We start from the raw sequence: 18,946 nt of genomic DNA, 5'->3' as shown, positions 1-18,946 counted from the left end.
CCGGGCCGGGACCCAGGTGCCCACATGTCAGCGGCAGGGAGGCGGGCCGACTGGCCGGGACCAGAGACCCCGGGTCGTGGCGTGGAAGACGGGTGCCTCCATCCTGAGGACGTGTCTCCAGAGCCCTCACCTCTTTGTGCCCCCTCCACCGCCAGGCGCCCTGGAGATCGGCCAGGCCCTCCCCGTCCACACCGGCCGCTACACCTGCACAGCGCAGAACTCCGCCGGCGTGGCCCGCAAGCACGTGGTCCTGACCGTGCAAGGTAGGGTGCCCGGTCCTTCGGCTCAGACAGCTGTGGCCCTGGGGGAGGGGAGCAGGTAAGAGTGAGAGGCAGCTGGGCCTGGGGGGGGGGGGGGCGTGTTTGAGGACCCAGGTCTGAAGCCCATACCTGCCTGTGATCTCATTCCTGGAGGCACTCTGGGAGGAAAGCAGCCCACCCGGGTCTTCCGTGCCCACGTTTCCAGAACCTCCCGTCCTCTCTGGAGTCCTCTCTCTCCAGTGCTCAGGGCCCCTGGACGCAGGCCTGGGTGTGAAGGTCCCCAGCCCTGTTCCCTTACAGCCTCGCCCGTGGTGAAGCCGTTGCCCAGCGCGGTCCGGGCCCTGGTGGAGGAGGAGGTGCTGCTGCCCTGCACGGCCTGGGGCGTCCCCCGGCCCCGCATCACCTGGCAGAAGGAGGGGCTCAGCATCCCTGAGGGTGAGTCTGCGCTGAGCCCAGAGCCTTAGGGAGGAGGGCAGAATGGCTTGGGGTCCTCCTCCCCCGGGAGGCCTCTGCAGACCTGCGGGAGATGCAGACAGCCCACCCCCCTCACCTCCTGCACCCGGAGCCCGAGACGGGGCCTGAGCGCTCGGGGGCTGGGCTGGAGGTCGGAGAGGGGACACCTGGCTGGGCGCTGGGTCCAGCTCCCACACGCCCTCTGTCCCCGCATCACCCACCCCGTGGCCAGGGTGTCACCTGCTGCCTGACCTGACAGGACAGCCTGAACCCCTCCTGCCCTCCTCAGGGGTCCCTCCTGCCCTCAGCCCCCGGTTTCTTCTCACCCAATGCAGGAAGGGATACCCAGGTCCTGCCCGGCGGACAGCTGCGGATTACCCACGCCCGCCCCGAGGACGCCGGGAACTACTTTTGCATCGCCCAGAACAGCGCGGGCAGCGCCGTGGGCAAAACTCGGCTGGTGGTGCAAGGTGGGCCCGGCAGGGCCGCGGTGGACCCGGCCAGCTAGCGGCTTCGAGGCTCCCCAGGGCCCCTCGCTTCTCCCCTGGCTCTGAACCCGGGGTGGGGGGAGCCCCTGCATCTCCCCTACCCCGGCACCGTCTGTGGGTCTAGAAGGAATTTGGAGAGAATGTTGCGCCCAGGTCTGACTTCAGGTGGTAACTCGGGTGCCTCTGACTCCCCAGCCTCTCAGGGGACACTAATCTCGTCAGCCCTCGTGCATTTCAGCTTTCCTGTGGCTTGCTCATTTCTGTCCCTTCTCCTGCACAAGCAGTTACACGTGTCCTCGCCTTGGTCTGACATGGTGGTCTCCAAAGATAAAGGAGACATCACTGGTCCCAAGTCCGCACGGCACCCAGGAATGTTCAGTGTGGGCCGGGCCTGCTTTAACCCAGGGCCAGCTCTGGGGGCGTCTTGGGGGCTGTCCCCGTGGGCGGCTGGGTACAGCTGGGCTCGGACTTTGGCTGGGAGCCCCGAGGGGCGCCTGGCTCCGGGCCTCCTCCCCGGCCTCCTTGTCCAGGGCGCTCCTCGTCCCTGCGCCTCAGAGCATCACTGCGGGTCACCAGAGGGCCCGGCACATGCCTGCCAGGCCAGTGACCTGCCCCTGCCCCCGCATAGCTCCTCCCCAGGGGAGGAAGGCGCCGGGCAGAAGGGACCTGTGCCCACGTGCAGCCTGGCCAGGGAGGCCTCTGTCCGGAAGCTTTAGTCACGTGTGTGGATGGAGGTCACCCTCTCACAGCTCTTCCGAAAACTCGAGTCCCCCAGTTGTCCAGACCACGGGCCATGGTCTGTGCCCAGAGAGTTGGTGGAAGCAGCAGATGGGGGTGCAGGAGGGGGCTGAGGGGTGTGCCAAGGGCCCGGGGGCAGGGGCAGCCCACCCTCCCCAGCCCCAGTCCCCGAGTGGGCCCTCGTGTCCCCACAGTTCCTCCCGTGATCGAGACTGGCCTCCCCGACCTGGCCGCCACCGAAGGCTCCCACGCCCTCCTGCCCTGCGCCGCCCGGGGCAGCCCCGAGCCAGACATCACCTGGGAGAAGGACGGCCAGCCCGTGTCCGGAGCTGAGGGCAAGTTCAGCATCCAGCCATCCGGGCAGCTGCTGGTGAAGAACTCGGAGGTGAGACTGCGGCCCTGGCGCACTGAGGGGAACCATGGCAAAAGGGGAGCATCGGCCGCACCCCTACTCGTCATGCTGAGCGCTGTGCAGTCTCCGCCCAGGATCCTGGGGAAATAGGTGTCATCGTCCCCGGGAGCAGATGAAGACACCGAGGCTCTGAGTGTCCCCAAGTCACGCTGTTCCCAGGCAGAACCACGATTTGAACAAGGACCTCCTGGCGAGCTCCAGGGAGGGAGGGAGGGAGCCCGGACCGGGGCAGGGGTATGGCCGTGGCTCTGTGTCCCCAGCCTGCGCCTGGTGGTTCTCAGCCTCAGGTTGATGTGTTGATGTGGACGGGAGGGGGGAACCCCGCCCCCTTCCCCATCGGCACTTGGCCCGATTCTGTGATTACCCAACGGGCTGCTCTCCAGATGTGCGGCTGCTCGGACACACCTGGGGGGGCTCAGGGCACCGCAGACCCTGCCCCACGGGAGGCCGGGTGGTGCAGTGGGGAGGCACCGGCCCTGCCGGGATGCACGATGGGACGTCTCCTCTTGGAGAAGTCGCCAAAAGCAGGAGCGTCCTCGGGGACAGGGGTGACGTGGATGCGCTGGCACCGGGCAGGTTCTGAGCACAGAGCTCGGCGCGTAGTAGGTGGTCGGTGAATGGAAACTGCTCTGCGGGCGTGGCCAGGGCTCGGATGAGGAAGCTGCGGAGCCGCAGGGGTGCGGCCCAGCCCTGGGTCCAGCTGGCTGGCTGCCCCCTGGGCACCTGCGGGGCCCAGGCTGGGGGCAGGGGCAGTTCTCGGCTGACCCCTCCCTCCGCCCACAGAGCCAGGACGCTGGTACCTACACCTGCACCGCCGAGAACCCCGTGGGCCGCGCCCGCCGCCGGGTGCACCTCACCATCCTGGCGCTGCCCGTCTTCACCACCCTGCCTGGCGACCGCAGCCTGCGCCCCGGGGACAGGCTGTGGCTTCGCTGTGCGGCCCGGGGCAGCCCTACCCCCCGCATTGGCTGGACCGTCAACGACCGGCCGGTCACAGGTCTGGGCCTGGGCCGGTGGACAGCACGGGACCCGGGGAGGCTGAGGAGGGCCGGCAGGGGGAGCCCCCGCTCGCAGGGAGGACGAGGGTGTTAGTCGGTGCCGTGGGTCCTGGGTCTCCAGACTTGGGCAGGGCGGTTGGGGCAAACGCGTGTTTGGCCGTAGGTGACGGTCACACGTCAGGCCTGGCAGGAAGCCACCTGCAAAAGAGACTCAGCCCTGGGGACTCGGGCCAGGAGCCGGCCGGTGCTCCACCCGGGGCTGCGGCGCCCACTGCGGGCCCTCGGCAAACCTTTCCCGAGGGCTCGGGCTCTGGCGCCTACCGGGGCCCAGGTGGTGTTTAGGGCCTGAAGGCTATGTAGTAGGTGCTCAGTAAATGTCTGCCGGATTGCTGAAATGCAGGAAGTCACTGCAAAATGACATTGCAGGCCCTCCTAACCCAGGAGAAGGCTTTATCCCCCTCCCCCCGCGTCCCGGGTGGGAGCTTGGCGAGTGATCCAGCCTCTCTGAGCCCCGCTCCTTCCCCGTGAAGCGGAGATGGCAGGCGTCCCGAGGGCGACGCGTCCATGCAGAGGCCCACGGGAACAGCCACCCAGAGACCTGCCCCGACCGCTCGCCCAGCTCACAGTGTGGACCTGGAAATGAGAGAGCCAGCCCCTCACCCACATCCTCTAAGGCGGCCCCCCTGTGCTTCCCCCGGCCAGGCGCCCCCAGGGAGAAGGGCACCTGTTTTGTGTCTTGATTAGGCACCTGCTGGGTGCTCAGGCCGGAGTGCATAGCCCCCTGAGAGGTCTCTTTCTCTGCCACAGAGGGCGTGTCCGCACAGGACGGGGGCAGCACGCTGCAGAGGGTGGCGGTCAGCAGGGAGGACAGCGGGACCTACGTCTGCTGGGCTGAGAACAGAGTGGGCCGCGTGCAGGCCGTCAGCTTCGTCCACGTGAAGGGTGAGGCGCCAGCCCTTGGCTTTGCTCTCGAGACCGGCTGGGCTCCGTCTGACTGGCCTCCCGACCTCGGAACTAGTAATTCTCCACCCTGGCAGTACATTAGCATCCGTGGGACTTCATAAACTCGAGGACCCGGGTGCACCCTAATTCAGTAGCCCAGCCTCCCTGGGGCGGGGCCGCAGCAGAGGGATTTTTAATCCCCCGGACAGCCTGGCTGCGGGTGGGATGGAGATCTGACCGGTCGGCCTGCAGGATCCGACCAAGCAGCAGGACGGGGCCCGTGCGGGAGGCAGGCCCGGGGGCCAGGGCACTCTGGCAGGAAAATGCATGAGGCTTGCCAGCCCGCCCGTGGTGCCCTGCTCAGCCAGGAGCGGCACAGGAACCGGTGCTGACCATGTGTCCATTTGCTCAACTTCAGGATGGGTAGGGTGGGGCTTGGTGGAGAGCAATGAGCAGCCCCAGGCACCAGGACACAGCGGCTGCTGTTGGTAGTCACCCTCAGGAAACCAGGAAGGGGAGGAACTGGTGCAGCCATTCAAGAGTGGTTGAAGGTTGGAGTGAGATGAGGACCAGGGACGTCTTGGTGTTGCTGTGGACAGCAGAGGTGTCCTCATGACCACGTATGTGGTCCTTGTTTTCCAAAGTCCCCAGCAGGCACTCTGCAGCTGGGGTATCTGTCCATGAGAGCGGCAATAGGACACTCCTTACATTGCCTTCCCTCCTGCACCTGTCCCAGACATCACTAATCAATCACTGTCTCAGACATCACTAATCAATCACCGCCCTGTTCCCACTCGGCTTCAGATCTTTCTCAGCAGTGTTCCTGGCAGCCGCTGCCGGTCTGTTTCACGTGACCCATCACGTGGAGCTGTTAACTGTAAACCCTCCTGGGGTCTGGGGACAGGTCTTTGGGGACGGGATGATGGGAGGCTGAACCCGAAGGGCACCTCCTTTCTGACCCCTTGTCTAATGTCACCTGGTGCAGAGGCTCCTGTCCTACAAGGGGAAGCCTTCTCCTACCTGGTGGAACCTGTGGGGGGCAGCGTCCGCCTGGACTGTGTGGTCCACGGAGACCCGGCGCCTGACATCCACTGGATCAAAGACGGCCTTCCGCTGCGGGGCAGCCGTCTCCGGCACCAGCTGCAGAATGGCTCGCTGACCATCCGCAGGACAGAGGCAAGGAGGGGCCTGGCGCGTTAGGCGGGGGCATCTGGGACAGGCGTGGCCTTTTCTGATTGCTCAGGAGGGTTCTTGAGGTTGGCACCACACCCTACAGTCTGCAAAGCACTGTCCTGCCCGTTACCCAGAGATTCTCCCCCCACTAACTAGGGTGACTCCAGCCAGTGACTTCACTTTCCTGTGCCTCGATGACCCCACCCATTTGAGGGGGCTGATGATCATTTCTCCCTCAGAGCTTTACAGTCAGAGATCAGTGCGATGACCCACACCAGGTGTTTAGGAGCGACTGGCCCCTCGGTAATGGCAGTAAAGGTTATTAATAACAACAACCCCATGGGGCAGGGTAGATGGGTAAGAGTGCCCATTTTACAGAGGAAGATACTGAGGCTCAGAGAGGCCCACAACCAGGAGCATACCCCGGCTCTCCTGACTCCTACTTCACGCCATTTCCAAAGCCTTGTGCCCTGGGCAGCCCCCCTCACCTTCCCTTCTGTGTCCCAAGTCCCATGGTCATGCGGAAATCCACCATTCACTCCTGTCAGGCTCATCTTAGGGGTCCTTGATCTTGCCCCTTTGGGAGCCTGTCCCTAGATAGTAATAATCATAGGACTGGTGCTGACAGCGCAGTAGCAGTAACCACAGCAGGAATAATGGCTACTATGACCTGAGGATGTACCACGTACGTACCAGGCACTGGATGACTATGATTTCGTTTGATGCCACAACAGTCCTAGCTGTTGTTATCCCCATTTTAGAGATGGGGGAATTGAGGCCCCAGAAACATGGTGATGTCAAGTAGTGGCTTCAGTATGGTTAACAATGGACCCAAGATCTTATCCCCTATCAGTCTGACCCCCAAGTCTACACTTTTAACTGTGTGCAGGCAGGTGTTGCAATAGTGCCCACTTGTGGATATTCTGAGAACAGCACCCTGGTAATGAATTCTAGGGTCTCAGATCAGCTATGCCTCTCAATCTCTAGAGCGGGACAGTGTCAGACACTGTTTCTGACTAATTAGATCAGGCAAAGACCCAAAGCATCCAGAGACCTCTGCCTGCAGACTGATTGGATTCAGTCTTGAGTAGCCCTCAGGCAGTTGTCCACAGGTGTGGTGAGAGGTTTTCCAACAGGGTGGGGCAATTGCTTCTGCCTGGAGGCTAATGGTTATTCTCAGTCTCTTAATGGTCCTCAGAAACTCCACACCGTGGGGCTAGGTGTGTTTCCAATAGGGCAGGTCAGTGGTCGGCAAACTCATTAGTCAACAGAGCCAAATATCAACAGTACAACGATTGAAATTTCTTTTGAGAGCCAAATTTTTTAAACTTAAACTTCTTCTAACGCCACTTCTTCAAAATAGACTCGCCCAGGCCATGGTATTTTGTGGAAGAGCCACACTCAAGGGGCCAAAGAGCCGCATGTGGCTCTCGAGCCACAGTTTGCCCACCACTGGGGTAGGTCAACTGTCTTCCCCCCAGGCAAAAACCTCCTGGGCAGCAATGGTCTGCCTGAGAAAGGTACACTCCCCAGCATGAGGGAATGACTCAGCACAGGGAACCGAGGTGTCTGCCTTCTGATCACTAACTTCAGGATGATTGTAATTTAGTTGAAATTCCAGTTTGGTCCTGGGACCTTGTCTGTGCAGCATCCACTTACTCTGTGGCACATTAGTATGGGATTAGGTGCAATAGCAGCCCCTTTGGACATTCAGAGAACAGCACTCTAGTAAGAGGGTGTTTCAATAGCGCCCTCTTGTGTGTATTCTGGTAACAGCACCCTCGTAATGAATTCTAGGCATCTGAAAAGAAAACCCCATTGGGAGTCCTAGAGGGCTGTCACCCTGACTGGTGGTGCAAACAGGCCCAGGAATCGCCCTGAGAAGGCCTGACACTTGGATGCCTTTTTGCTCACTCATTATTCCCACACTTGCTCGACCGTGGGCCTTTTTTCCTAAAGGGATCCCTCGGCGTGCACCATGGAGTGATAATACCTCAATGTACACGTTTGGGAGAGGCGCTCTAAATCTTCCTTTGCAGCACGCATCTCCCCAGCGAGTCCGTGGCCTCAGTCGTCCCCTCCCCCACCCCATCCCCAGGTTCCAGGTGTGAGAGGGGATGGATTCTCTTTGGATGCCTATTGACACGTGGCCACACAGGCCCCTCTGATGCGACATTGTGAGGAGTCTGTGAGCCCTTGGCTGGTTAGGCTCTAAGCTGCTTCCTGGTTAGATGGGCCTGGTTCCAGACCCCCCTTCTATGCCCCGCTGTCCCAAGCTGCTCCTCTCCCCCTCGTCCTCCTGAACACCATGTCCCCCTCCTGTGCCCACCTGCAGATGGGCGACTCGGGGCGGTACCAGTGCCTGGCAGAGAATGAGATGGGTGCCGTGGAGAAGGTGGTGGTCCTCCTGCTGCAGAGTGAGTACCCGCCTCCCCGCTCCCCCCTGGGTGGGACGGTTTGAGTGGGCGTCCAGGGAAGGCTGTGCCAAGGCCGGGGCTTGTATGGCCCGGGCTCTCGGATAAGAATGGAGGGCGAGAGGCAGGGCTGGGACTTGGAATTCCTTTAAAACGTTTATTCGGAAGACACATCGCAGTCCTGAGGAATGTCCCCCGGGGCGGAACGGGAGTCAGGGTCGGGGCTTATGAGCACCAGGGACCCACAGCCAAGCCCAGGGGGACCATGGACTCAAAACTCAAAGCTGCACCAAGCTCACCGTGGCAGCCCTTGGCTTTGCCAGGCGGCGTGCAGTGCACAGAGCACAGGCTGAGCCTCAGAGTGACCTAACGTTCACAAAAGACATGGACCCACAAATTCAAGAAACGGAGAAAAACTCAGAAGTCCGCACCCACATGCATCACAGTCAAACTGGCAGAAATTGAAGGAAACAAGGCTTCATCGAGGCATCTGTGTGGCTGTGGGGTGATTCCAAGTTCGGGCAATCTGAGGGGGGGGGGGTCGGTGATAAGGAGAGGCCTTGCAGAAGGGGTGATATTGAAGTTAAGATCCAAAGGATGAGAAGGAGGCATCCATGTGACAATCGGGGGGATGTTGTTCAAGCAAAAAGAACAGCACGTGCACAGGCATGAGCCAGGAATGAGCCAGACTTGCTGCAGCCCTCATGGTTACGAGGACAGGCATGGAGCGATGATCCCCTGGAGCCCCGGAGTCACCCTGGGAAACACCTGGCGTGGGGCTCCCGGCCTCCAGCACGCACCGTGAGGCACCCAGCCTGGGGCCGTGGGTTACAGCGGCCACGGAGACGGATGCACTGGGCAGCGATTTCCCACGGCACGTGGACCAGTGTCCGCTTGCACCCGCGTGTGCGTTCCGCGCTGCCTCCTCAGCACGGCCTTTCCCAGCGTCCACAGTGGCGGCGGCCCGCGGGCTGTGGCCGTACGTGGACAGGAACGACCATCTCTCAGAGAGAACGCCGAGGGTGAAGCAGCGACTTGGCGAGAAGCACTCGCCGGGCACAGAGCCCAGTGCCCGTTCACGTGGCATCAGATAAAGGCAGCACCGGCAAGTGGCACCCCTTCATTGGAAACCACCCCAATGTCCCGCGAGGGGGTGTGGCTAGGGGGCCACGATAGAGCCAGCCATGCAGCACCACGCAGCCCCCGGAGATGATATTTACTGATATGAAAGGGGATCATGATCTCTACTAGAATGGGGGGAGGGAGGGAGGGAGGGAGGGAGGGAGGACACTGGCCACATTCCTTTCTTTAAATATATTTTTATTGATTTCAGAGAGGAAGGGGGAAGGAGAGAGAGCTATAAACATCAATGATGAGAGAGAATCATTGATTGGCTGCCGCCTGCACACCCCACACTAGGGATCAAGCCCCCGCCACCCGGGCATGTGTCCTGACCGGGACTCGAACCGTGACCTCCTGGCTCATAGGCTGACGCTCAGCCACTGAGCCCCCTGGCACTACGATCACATTCCCACAGGGAAACGGCGTCTAGAAGGCCATACGGGAAGGGCATTGGCCTGGGGGTCATCTGTGATTCTCTGCCTTCTGCCTCTATGCTTTCTATTCTGTTGAGATGAGTGGGTATCGCGTGAATACCTGGAAGGAATAGAATGTTCCTAAAAGCTGCCTGGGCCTCCCACAGGTGCCCCGGTGTTCCAGGTGGAGCCCCAGGACGTGACAGTGAGATCCGGGGACGACGTGGCCCTGCGGTGCCAGGCCGCTGGCGAGCCGGCGCCCACGGTGGAGTGGCTGCGTGCGGGGCAGCCCTTGCGGGCCGGCCGGCGGCTGCGGCCCCTGCCGGATGGGAGCCTGTGGCTGGAGCGAGTGGAGATGAGGGATGCGGGCACGTACGAGTGCGTCGCTCACAACCTCCTGGGCTCCGCCACCGCCCGGGCGTCCTTGGTTGTGAAAGGTGCGAGGCGTCCCTGCCCAGACCGTGGGCCGAGGCGGGATCTCCTGCGAAATGGGGACCTGTGTGTTGTTTGTGGGGGACCTGGCCCCCTGCCCTGCTAGCTCCCCAACTCTTCTCTTTGCGGAGAGTCACCAACATTGAATGAACCTGCTGGGAGGGCCTCGTGGGTCATGGTGTCTGCCCTTCCCTGTGCAGAGAACCGAGGGTCTGAGATGCTCCGTGTTCGCAGCTCATGTTGGACCAGGGACTCGGGCTCTTCAGCTCACCTGGCACAGACCCAGGTCCTCTCTTTGGACATTTTGCAGCTCTGCCTGGCCGGGCAGGTGCCCAGTAGCCACTGATGCTGCCAGCAGTACCACCCCTGCCGGTCGGCCTCTGCAGTCAGCATCCTCCTCCCTTGGGGCAGCCCACACTTTAAAACGGAGAAGGTGGCTACCCTGAGAAACCATAACATGCCCAGCCCGACAGATGGGAAGTCGCTGAGTATTATTTCTGGGCTCTTGTTGTTTCTGTAAATACTCCCCATTTGTGGCTCTGTATCTCCGGCCCTGTCCATGGCAGACATCACTAATCTATCGCTGCACACGAGGCAGCTTCCTTCCCCACAGAACCCTGTTCCAGGCAGCAGCTCAGGACCACTTAGAACTGGGATTTGACACTTAGGAAAACCCAACATACCTTTTTAGGGGGACATAATGGTCTCCTTACGTTTTTATTTATTTATATTTTTTAAAAGATATTTTTATTGATTTCAGAGAGGAAAGGAGGGAGGGAGGGAGGGAGGGAGGGAGGGAGGGAGGGAGGGAGGGAGAGAGAGAGAGAGAGAGAGAAAGAGAAAGGAAGAGAAATATCAATGATGAGAGACAATCATTGATCGGCTGCCTCCTGCACGCCCCACATTGGGGATCGAGCCCAAAACCCGGGCAGGTGCCCTGACAGGGAATCGAACTGTGACCTTCTGGTTCATAGGTTGATGCCCAACCACTGAGCCACGCCGGCTGGGTCTCCTTACCTTTTTAATGGAAACAACTGCTTTTTACTTCATATATGTTCGTTGTCGAAAGGCCTGGTAATTTAGAAAAATCTGTGAAGAAAAAGGAATAATCAATCATCTCTCGTCATTCAATGACCAGAAATAGCTTTGGCCACGGTTATCTGGGGTATATCTTTCTGCTCTCTTTTTCTCCAAATACAAAGAGAGAGGCTTTTCTTCTTACGATTGAGATCGCACAGACAGGCCATGGTTCCTGGGTGCCGGACGGCACCCCATGGCAGTAAGCCCGGTCCACACCTTCTCCATGGCTCCATGCCATTCCACAGCAGCGTTTCCCAGCGTCATTGTTGTTGGCTTTGTGAAATAAGCCACAGGTTTGTTCCCAGTGTCCCCCCAAAACCACACTGTGGTGCACACCCTGTGTGCTGGCCCGAATCTTCCTACAGGGTCAATGTCTTCAAGGGAAAAAAATAATAATTCTTCAGGCGGCATCGCCAGGTAAAGGGTGTGCAAAGGCTCTGAGGCCCCCTCACTAGGGACTTGTCTTCTCTCCCTCCTTTTCCAGGAGTCTTGGGGGGCCCATCCTGGCCTTGTGGGAAACAGAGGCTGCTGAGTCACCCCATGTCTGAGAAAGTCGCCAGTGGCTTGTCATTCCTGTCCTCCAGTTCTCTCCACCCACCCACCCCCTTTTTTAAGCTCCCAGGTTGGGCCTGGCCTGACTGCATGAGCCCAGGGGCCATGCTGTTGCTCTCTTATCCGCAGCTCCCACTTTCTGCCTCATCCCCTCATGACAAGGCCAAGGGCAGGTTCGTGGCCTTTTCCTGGCCCTGCCATGACCTCAGGGCAGCAGATACTGACCAGAGACATCCCTGCTGGGCAGCATCTCGTCAGACCCCAGCTCTGGGCTGCAGGAAACGGCGCCGCTTCCTGGACTCCAGAATTCACCAGCCCCGAATTTACCCAATTAGGAGCCTGGCGGTTCTGTTTGATGTTATGTTTTTGGACAGACGGTGGGCAATTTGTTGCTAATTTCCCCGGAGAGCTGGTGAGCGCCGAGGCAGGCTACCTTCTGCCTCCCTCCCCCTGCAATGCCATCTGCCGAACGAGGCAGCTGGCCGGAGGAAGCAGCCCGTGCCCACGCCATGCATCCGATTAGTGCGGAAGAGCGTCTGCTTGCAGACAGCCTGGCGGCTCCTCCAAACCAGCCCCCCGCGTGTCTCCCCCCAATTTACCCGCCAGCCAGGTCCCCTGCAGGGCAGCTGGAGCTAGGGCCCCTGTTGGAATGGGGCACATTCCGGGGGTGGCATTCAGCACCTGGCTTGGTGCCCTGCCCCTCAGCCTGGCTCCTCCAGCATGCCAACAGGTTTGGGGCATGTCTTTGGTCCCACCCCCTCATTTGATAGACAAGCCAACTCAGGTGTGGCTTGGAGGCCGGACTAGCCCAAGTTTCCAGGCAGGTGATGGTGGAGCCAGAGTTAGAAGCTGGTACCATCACCCATTAGCTGGGTGCCCTTGGGCAAGTTACCTCACCTCTCTGAGCCTCAGGCTACTCCTCCGGGAAACAGGTGCAGTAGCTGCTTATACTGAGGGCACAGAGGTGGATAATGTCACAGATGTTCTCCTCCTTCCTCCCAGGGGAGCCCCAGGGGGGCCGGGGCAGCATGATCGGGGTGATCAATGGCCAGGAGTTAGGCATGGCCACTCTCAACGCCAGTGTGCAGCAGGAGGCGCGCTCTGGGGCCACCACCTTCCGGAGCAGCATCGACCACATCCCTGCGAGTGTGGGTGAGTGGGGACCAGCCCACCCGAGCTGGAGCCAGGAGGAGGCAAAGCTGGGTTCCGAGGCTGCTCTAGGCCCGGTTCCCAGAGGAAGTCAGACACCTCTAAGAGCTGAGCCCAAGCCACCCAGAACCCCCAAATAAAACAAAGCGAGTGCATTTAAAGGCAGACAGAGACTAGCTGGAATGATTCGGTTGGAGTGTTGTCCAGTGCACTATAAGGTTGCCAGTTCGATTCCTGGTCAGGAGGCAACCAATCAATGTTTCTCACATCAATGTCTGTCTGTCTCTCTCTTCCTCTCTCTCTCTCTCTCTCTCTCTCTCTCTCTCTCTCTCTCTGTTCCTCTCTCCCTCTCTCTAAGCATGTCCTCAGATGAGGAACATGTACATACATCCTATATAATAAAAGCCTAATATGCAAATCGACCAAACGGCAGAACAACTGGTTGCTATGACGTGCACTGATCACCAGGGGGCAGATGCTCAATCAGGAGCTGCTCTCTGGTGGTCAGTGCGCTCCCACAGGGAGAGTGCCGCTCAGCCAGAAGCCGGGCTCAGGGCCTGCGAGTGCAGCAGCCGTGGCGGGACCCTCTCCCACCTCTGTGGCGGTGCTAAGGATGTCTGACTGATGGCGTCAGTCGGACATCCCCCAAGGGCTCCCAGACTGCAAGAGGACACAGGCTGGGCTGAGGGACTCCCCCCAACCAAGTGCACAAATTTCGTGCACCAGGCCCCCCCCTCTACACACACACACACACATACACACACACACATACACACACACACACATACACACACACACACACACACACACCAAGAGCATGTGAAATAATCAGACGAGGTGAATGCAGGCCAGCTCGTGAACTTCACACCACTGACTGCTTAATGAAGTTTCCCCACTGTTAAAGCAAGAGCTGAGAGACAAGTGAAGGCTTGGCCAGTAACAGTTGTGAGATTTGGGCAGGAGGGGAGAGGAAGCGAGAGACGTGGAGAGTACAGTAGGTATTTAGCCAGAAGGTCCAGAGAACCAAGCAATACCCATTTGCAGACAGATTCATAACACAGTGTGCCCTACGCCTATGGAACGTTCTAGAGAGGTGTTGCAGCCCCTCACACCTCGCCCTTCGTGTGGGTTCAGAGCAGAGAGAGCACAGGGCTGGCAGGGTCTTTGCTGGAAGCAGCTCCTCCAAGGCTGCTCTGGACCACAGACCCGTGTGATCAGCGCAGGCGGGGACTTTGGCTGGGGGTCGCTCGGAGCTGGCTGTCAGCAGAGAGAGAATAAAGTGAGGCCCTGCCCAGATGTGGCTGCCTCCCCCGCTGCCGGAGCCGTGGGGAAGCATCTGGCCCCGGCCAGGCGGGCCAAGCTGTGTCCAGTGGAAACAGGACACGGAGGTTGAGAAGGTGTGGCTTCCACGCATGGGGCCCAGCTGGCTCCCGGCCCCCGTGGACATCGGTCCGCTGGCACCTCTCTTTTTTTAAATCCTCACCTGAGGATATTTTCCCATTGATTTTTAGAGAGGAAGAGAGAGGGAAAGACAGAGAAATATCAATGTGAGAGAAACACATCAATTGGTTGCCTCCTGTATGCGCCCCCACTGGGGCCCGGGCCAAGGAGGAGCCTGCAACCGAGGTACATGCCCTTGACGGGAATCGAACCAGGGACCCTTTGGTCTGCAGGCCAGCGCTCTATCCAGTGTGCCACACCGGCCAGGGTTAGCATCTCTCTTCTGAGAGCCCGCAATTGAGCTGAGCAGCTCAACCGTCTGGACCCCAAGAGGGTGGCCTTTCCCCTGCCCTAGCCCAAGGCCCCAGAGGAGAGCAGAGCATCATGGGAAGGTCTGAACATCCACGTCCCGGGAACTGTTTAGCTCTTCAGTCAGTGGTTAGAACCACCCTTCCTCTCCCGGACTTTTCTGGAAGGTGCCTGCAAGGGGGTGCACTGGTTTCATTTTCATCTCGGTCCAGCACATCTATAAAGACGGTCTGTGCAGTCCCAGGCTCCGGGGTGACCTAGCAGCCCCAGTGTTGGTGGAACTGAGTAAAATGTCAGCAAGTTCCCTGCACTTCTTTGTATAAAAGTTCTGCTAATTTCACAACTCCTCCAAGAGGTAGCTACTGGCCTCTGCCACTTGGTTCTGATTCAGTCACTGGCCCAGGTCATCTTGGGGCTGAGCTCTCCTGGGGGTCCTGGGGAGTCACAGAGGGACCTTGAGCAGAAGCGTGGCTGCCCTCAGCATCTGGCCTCCTCCGCCCCCCCCCCCCCCCCGCCCCGTCCAGGGCCTCTGATGCGGGTTCTCGTGGTCGCCATCGCCCCCCTCTACTGGGCACTGGCCAGAGAGCGTGGCGACGCCCTGAACGGCCACTCCCTGACGGGGGGCAGCTTCCGGCAGGAGTCGCACATGGAGTTTTCTACAGGTGAGGGGGGCGCCCCCAGGTGGGCGGGGGGGGCTGGGGCGGAGCCCAGGGCCTCGCTCCCGTGGTGACTCCGGGCTGGATGGGGCTGGGTTGCAGGGGAGCGGCTGACGATGACCCAGGTGGCCCGGGGCCTGGATCCCGACGGCCTCCTGCTCCTGGACGTGGCGGTCCACGGCGTCCTCCCCGAGAGCCTGGCTGACGCAGAGCTCCGAGCGCAGGTGTGGGCGAGCCCGGGGTGCCCAGAGGGGCGCGTGAGAGTCAATGGGTGTCCTGTCTGCGACCATCCTGACACCCCGCAGGGGCTGGGGCATGGGCTAGCCTTGGACTTGGGGGGCGGGGGGGGCGAGTAGGAAGATACTCGGGGCCCAGCCTCTCGGCCTCTGGAGGCTTTCTCCCCGTCCCTTACCTGCTCCTCCTCCAGGACTTCCAGGAGCACTACGTGCAGACGGGGCCCGGCCGGCTCTTCGTGGGCTCCACGCAGCGCTTCCTGCAGGACCGCCGGCCCGTGTCCCTGCGCTGCAACCACAGCATCCAGTACGACGCGGCGCGGGGCCCGCAGCCCCAGCTGGTGCAGCACCTGCAGGCCTCGGCTGTTAGCGCGGCCTTCGACCCTGTGGAGGAGGCCCTGCGCTTCCAGCTCACCACAGCCCTGCACGCTGGTGAGGGCCCTGCCCTGTCCCCACCCCACGCCCCAGCTCACAGCCGGAGGCAGCCTCACGTGCACCTGGCTGAAGGCCCGGGCGACAGCCCACCCCTGTACCCTCTGACCAGAGACCAGAGACTCAGGACTGAAACAGCTCACCCCCTTGTTTCCATCCATCCATCCACACCCCAACGGGGCACCGCTGTCCAGGCCACTCCCGTCCAAACCCTGGGGCCCCAAGGTCAAGGTCCAAACCACCCCCACGCTGATGGTCAAGACCTGAGTCACCCCTACCTCCTCCCAAGGTGCCTCCACCAGAGACCCCACCCAGGGGGCTGGGAGCCACTCTCCGAACCCCTGGCGGCCTGTGTGAACACGCCCCATATTCTCACTCCCTGGAGGCTAAAAATACACCTGTTTGCATGGTTTAACCTTGAACATGGGGCAATGGTAAGAGCATAGCTTCAACGTCAGGCAGACCCCGGTTCCAACCCAGCCGCCCCACTCCTCGGCTGTGAGACCCGGGGGGCAGAGCCCGGCCCTCTCTGAGCCTCCGTGTGCCCATCTGTGAAATGGGCACGGCATCGCCTGCCTTGCGGGGTGCGGGAGTAGAGGTGCTGTCTCTTTAACACCTCCCCTCCCCCGGCACCCAGTGGCTGCTTGATCAAGGGTGCTTTCCCCCCGATGGTTAAGGCAGTCCGGTCTCCTCCGTCCCCAGAGCACAGTCTGTGCCCACCCTGCCTCGGGCCCGCTGCCCCGGCAGAGGCTCACTTACCCGGCAGAGGCCGGGCCCCTCGTCTGCACTGTCAGGACCGCAGCTTCGCCTGGGCGGTCTCCTGCTTTGCACTTACTAACGACTTCGGTGTCTGCCAGCCACGGTCGGGCCAGCCCGCGTGAGGCCCTCACGACATGACCCACGGCCGAGGCCTGGGCTGGGAGTGGGCTTGCTGACAGCTGGGTGCTGGCCTGACCCGGGACAGAGGCTGAGGGGCCCTCGGCCTGGCCCAGCTGGCGGGAGGGAAGGACGAGCCGGGGCCGCTCTGGCCCTGGCATCCCGTGTCCTCAGGCCTGTCCCCTTTGCCTTGCAGAAGAGCATGAAGGCTGCCCAGAGGGCTTTGAGCTGGACGCCCAGGGAGAGTTCTGCGTGGGTGAGCACCCTGTCCCTGCCCTGGCAGAGGGGAGGGAGGACCCTCAGCCCGGGCTGGGCGAGCTGTCGGGCAGCTGTCGGGAGGGACTGTGCGTGGCAGCCCAGCAGCTGTCCCACCGCAGACGGGGACGAGGGCTCCAGGGGGCCCAGCCCCTGCTCCCACTCCTGCCACAACGCCCCCGGCCGCTTCTCCTGCGCCTGCCCGGCTGGCCTCGCCCTGGCCGGGGACGTCAGGCACTGCAGAGGTGGGTGGCCCCGGCGCACAGGCTCCCCTGGGACCTCGCCCGAGTGTGTGTGTATGTGGGGGGGTCGTTCTAGGGTCACCCAGGGGATGGTCTGTTCCGGGGTCACTGGAAGCCAGCCTGGGTGTTCTGTGCCCTGTCCCCACTGGCACTTCCTGTGATGAGGGCCAGAGGTGGAGAGGCTCAAGTGCTGGGGGTGATGGGGATCCCAGAGACATACACGTGGCCCCCCTGGGCTCAGGGCGCTCGTGCCCGCTGAGCCTGACACGGCCTTGCCAGCTTCCCCTCACGCAGCAGCCGTTTTTTGTCCCCTGGGGTTGGAGGTGAGCTGACCCCTGCGCCCCCTGCTGGCTCTGCCTGTCCCCTCAGCCAAGTTGCTAGACAACGAATCTGACCCTGGGACACGCTCTGACCCCCAGATCTGTGTCCCTCCACTCCCACACTGGGATCTGGCATTGCTACATCTCGTTGGGTGCCCACGGGGCATTGTCCGAAACCTCCCATCAGAGGCAGCCCTCAGGTCCCGGAGGGGGCTCTGTGTTTGTGGGGGTGCCCAGGTGACAGAGCTAACAGGAGGGGCAGGACCTTCGTCCCTGGGGTTCCTGGGGCTGGGCACGAAGCCTATGTGGGGAAGCCAGACCAGAGTTGGGGTTGGGGGGCCCGGGGGCACGTGTTCATGTGGCCCCTGTCCCTGTCCGCCCCCAGATGTGGACGAGTGTGCGTGGCCTACTGACCTTTGCCCAGAGGGACAGCGCTGCGTGAACCTGCTGGGGTCCTACCGCTGCCTCCCTGACTGTGGGCCTGGCTTCCGGGTGGCCGCTGACGGGGCTGATTGTGAAGGTGACAGGGGCACAGTGTGGGGTTGTCCAGGATTCAGCAGACGGGGCACTGTGTCACTGGGACGCTGGGCCTTCAGGGAAACGGTACCCTCTTGACAGGGGGCACAGTGAGGCCAGGGAGCTGGGTCCCGGGGGTCTGCGTTGGGCCTGGCCTGGCTGCTGGCACCTGGAGGATCTCTTCGGGGCCTCAGGCTTGCCATCTGTCCAGTGAAGGGGGACCAGGTCAGGGATGGCGGACACGTGCCATATCCGCTGCCGCGTCCCCTGCCTCCCTGCTGGGTCCTGGCCCGGCCTGGAGACAGCCTCTGAGTCCTCAGCACAGCTTCTCCCGCAGCCCCTGGGAATCACGGGCAGTTGGCCTGTGAGATGACGCCCAGGTGCCACGCGTGCGAGGGTGACCGCGAGGGTCCTCCCCGCCCATCATCCCGTGGTCTCGTGATCAGGGTCCTCCGTGCGCCTCCAGCGGAGGCCGTCAGTGGAGGGACAGCGGGTGAACTCAGAAGAGGCAGCCGTTTGACTTCAGTGGCTCATGGGCCTTCAGCGCCCTGTTTATTGGGCTCCCGGCCCCGCCTTCCTTCTGCCCTCCCTCCCTTCTCCCACTACCATGTGCCAGGCCCCTCTGCCCTTCACATGCATGATCCCATTTTCTCACCATGGCCCATGAAGAGGGCTTGTCCCACCCCTCTTTTTTTTTTTTTAATATGTTTTTATTGATTTCAGAGAGGAAGGGAGAGGGAGAGACAGATAGAAACGTCAATGATGAGAGTGAATCATTGATCAGCTGCCTTCTGCAGGCCCCTTACTGGGGAATCGAGCCCGCAACCTGGGCATGTGCCCTGGCTGGGAATCGAACCGTGATCTCCTGGTTCATAGGTCGATGTTCGACCACTGAGCCACACTGCCCGGGCCCACACCTCTGTACAGCTGAGGGGACTGAGGCTCAGAGAGGAGGAGGATTACTTAAGGGCCAAGGGAGAGGGCGGAGCTCGGTCCACACCCAGACTGCCCCCAAAGCCCCTTTCCTCTCTCAGACCCATA

General features: G+C 61.2%; 1 protein-coding gene and 1 long non-coding RNA gene across 2 annotated transcripts in view; one reads left to right on the top strand and one right to left on the bottom strand.

The window, feature by feature from the left end:
- The window catches only part of HMCN2 (hemicentin 2), a gene marked incomplete at its 5' end in the record, with an annotated part of 136,677 nt that overhangs the window by 113,397 nt on the left and 4,334 nt on the right, over window positions 1–18,946 (top strand). Inside the window, 16 exons of the mRNA XM_079791237.1 lie at window positions 156–263; window positions 561–695; window positions 1,049–1,183; window positions 2,134–2,324; window positions 3,135–3,348; window positions 4,157–4,291; window positions 5,277–5,467; window positions 7,800–7,881; window positions 9,581–9,850; window positions 12,480–12,629; window positions 14,900–15,037; window positions 15,134–15,255; window positions 15,459–15,696; window positions 16,769–16,828; window positions 16,950–17,072; window positions 17,775–17,909. Of these exons, the coding sequence (XP_079647363.1) occupies window positions 156–263; window positions 561–695; window positions 1,049–1,183; window positions 2,134–2,324; window positions 3,135–3,348; window positions 4,157–4,291; window positions 5,277–5,467; window positions 7,800–7,881; window positions 9,581–9,850; window positions 12,480–12,629; window positions 14,900–15,037; window positions 15,134–15,255; window positions 15,459–15,696; window positions 16,769–16,828; window positions 16,950–17,072; window positions 17,775–17,909 (2,427 nt within the window). The remainder of the gene's footprint in view (window positions 1–155; window positions 264–560; window positions 696–1,048; window positions 1,184–2,133; window positions 2,325–3,134; window positions 3,349–4,156; window positions 4,292–5,276; window positions 5,468–7,799; window positions 7,882–9,580; window positions 9,851–12,479; window positions 12,630–14,899; window positions 15,038–15,133; window positions 15,256–15,458; window positions 15,697–16,768; window positions 16,829–16,949; window positions 17,073–17,774; window positions 17,910–18,946) is intronic.
- On the bottom strand, window positions 9,810–15,573 carry LOC307111388. The gene is made up of 3 exons (XR_013814561.1): window positions 15,444–15,573; window positions 10,863–10,934; window positions 9,810–9,894 (listed from the first exon to the last, which is right to left on the bottom strand). It is a non-coding gene; the product is annotated as an uncharacterized lncRNA (long non-coding RNA).

Source organism: Cnephaeus nilssonii, assembly GCF_951640355.1.
Source record: "Cnephaeus nilssonii genome assembly, chromosome: 14".
Taxonomy (NCBI): Eukaryota; Metazoa; Chordata; class Mammalia; order Chiroptera; family Vespertilionidae; genus Cnephaeus; species Cnephaeus nilssonii.
The sequence above is the reverse complement of the archived record's forward strand: the minus strand, read 5'-3'. Positions and strand labels throughout refer to the sequence as shown.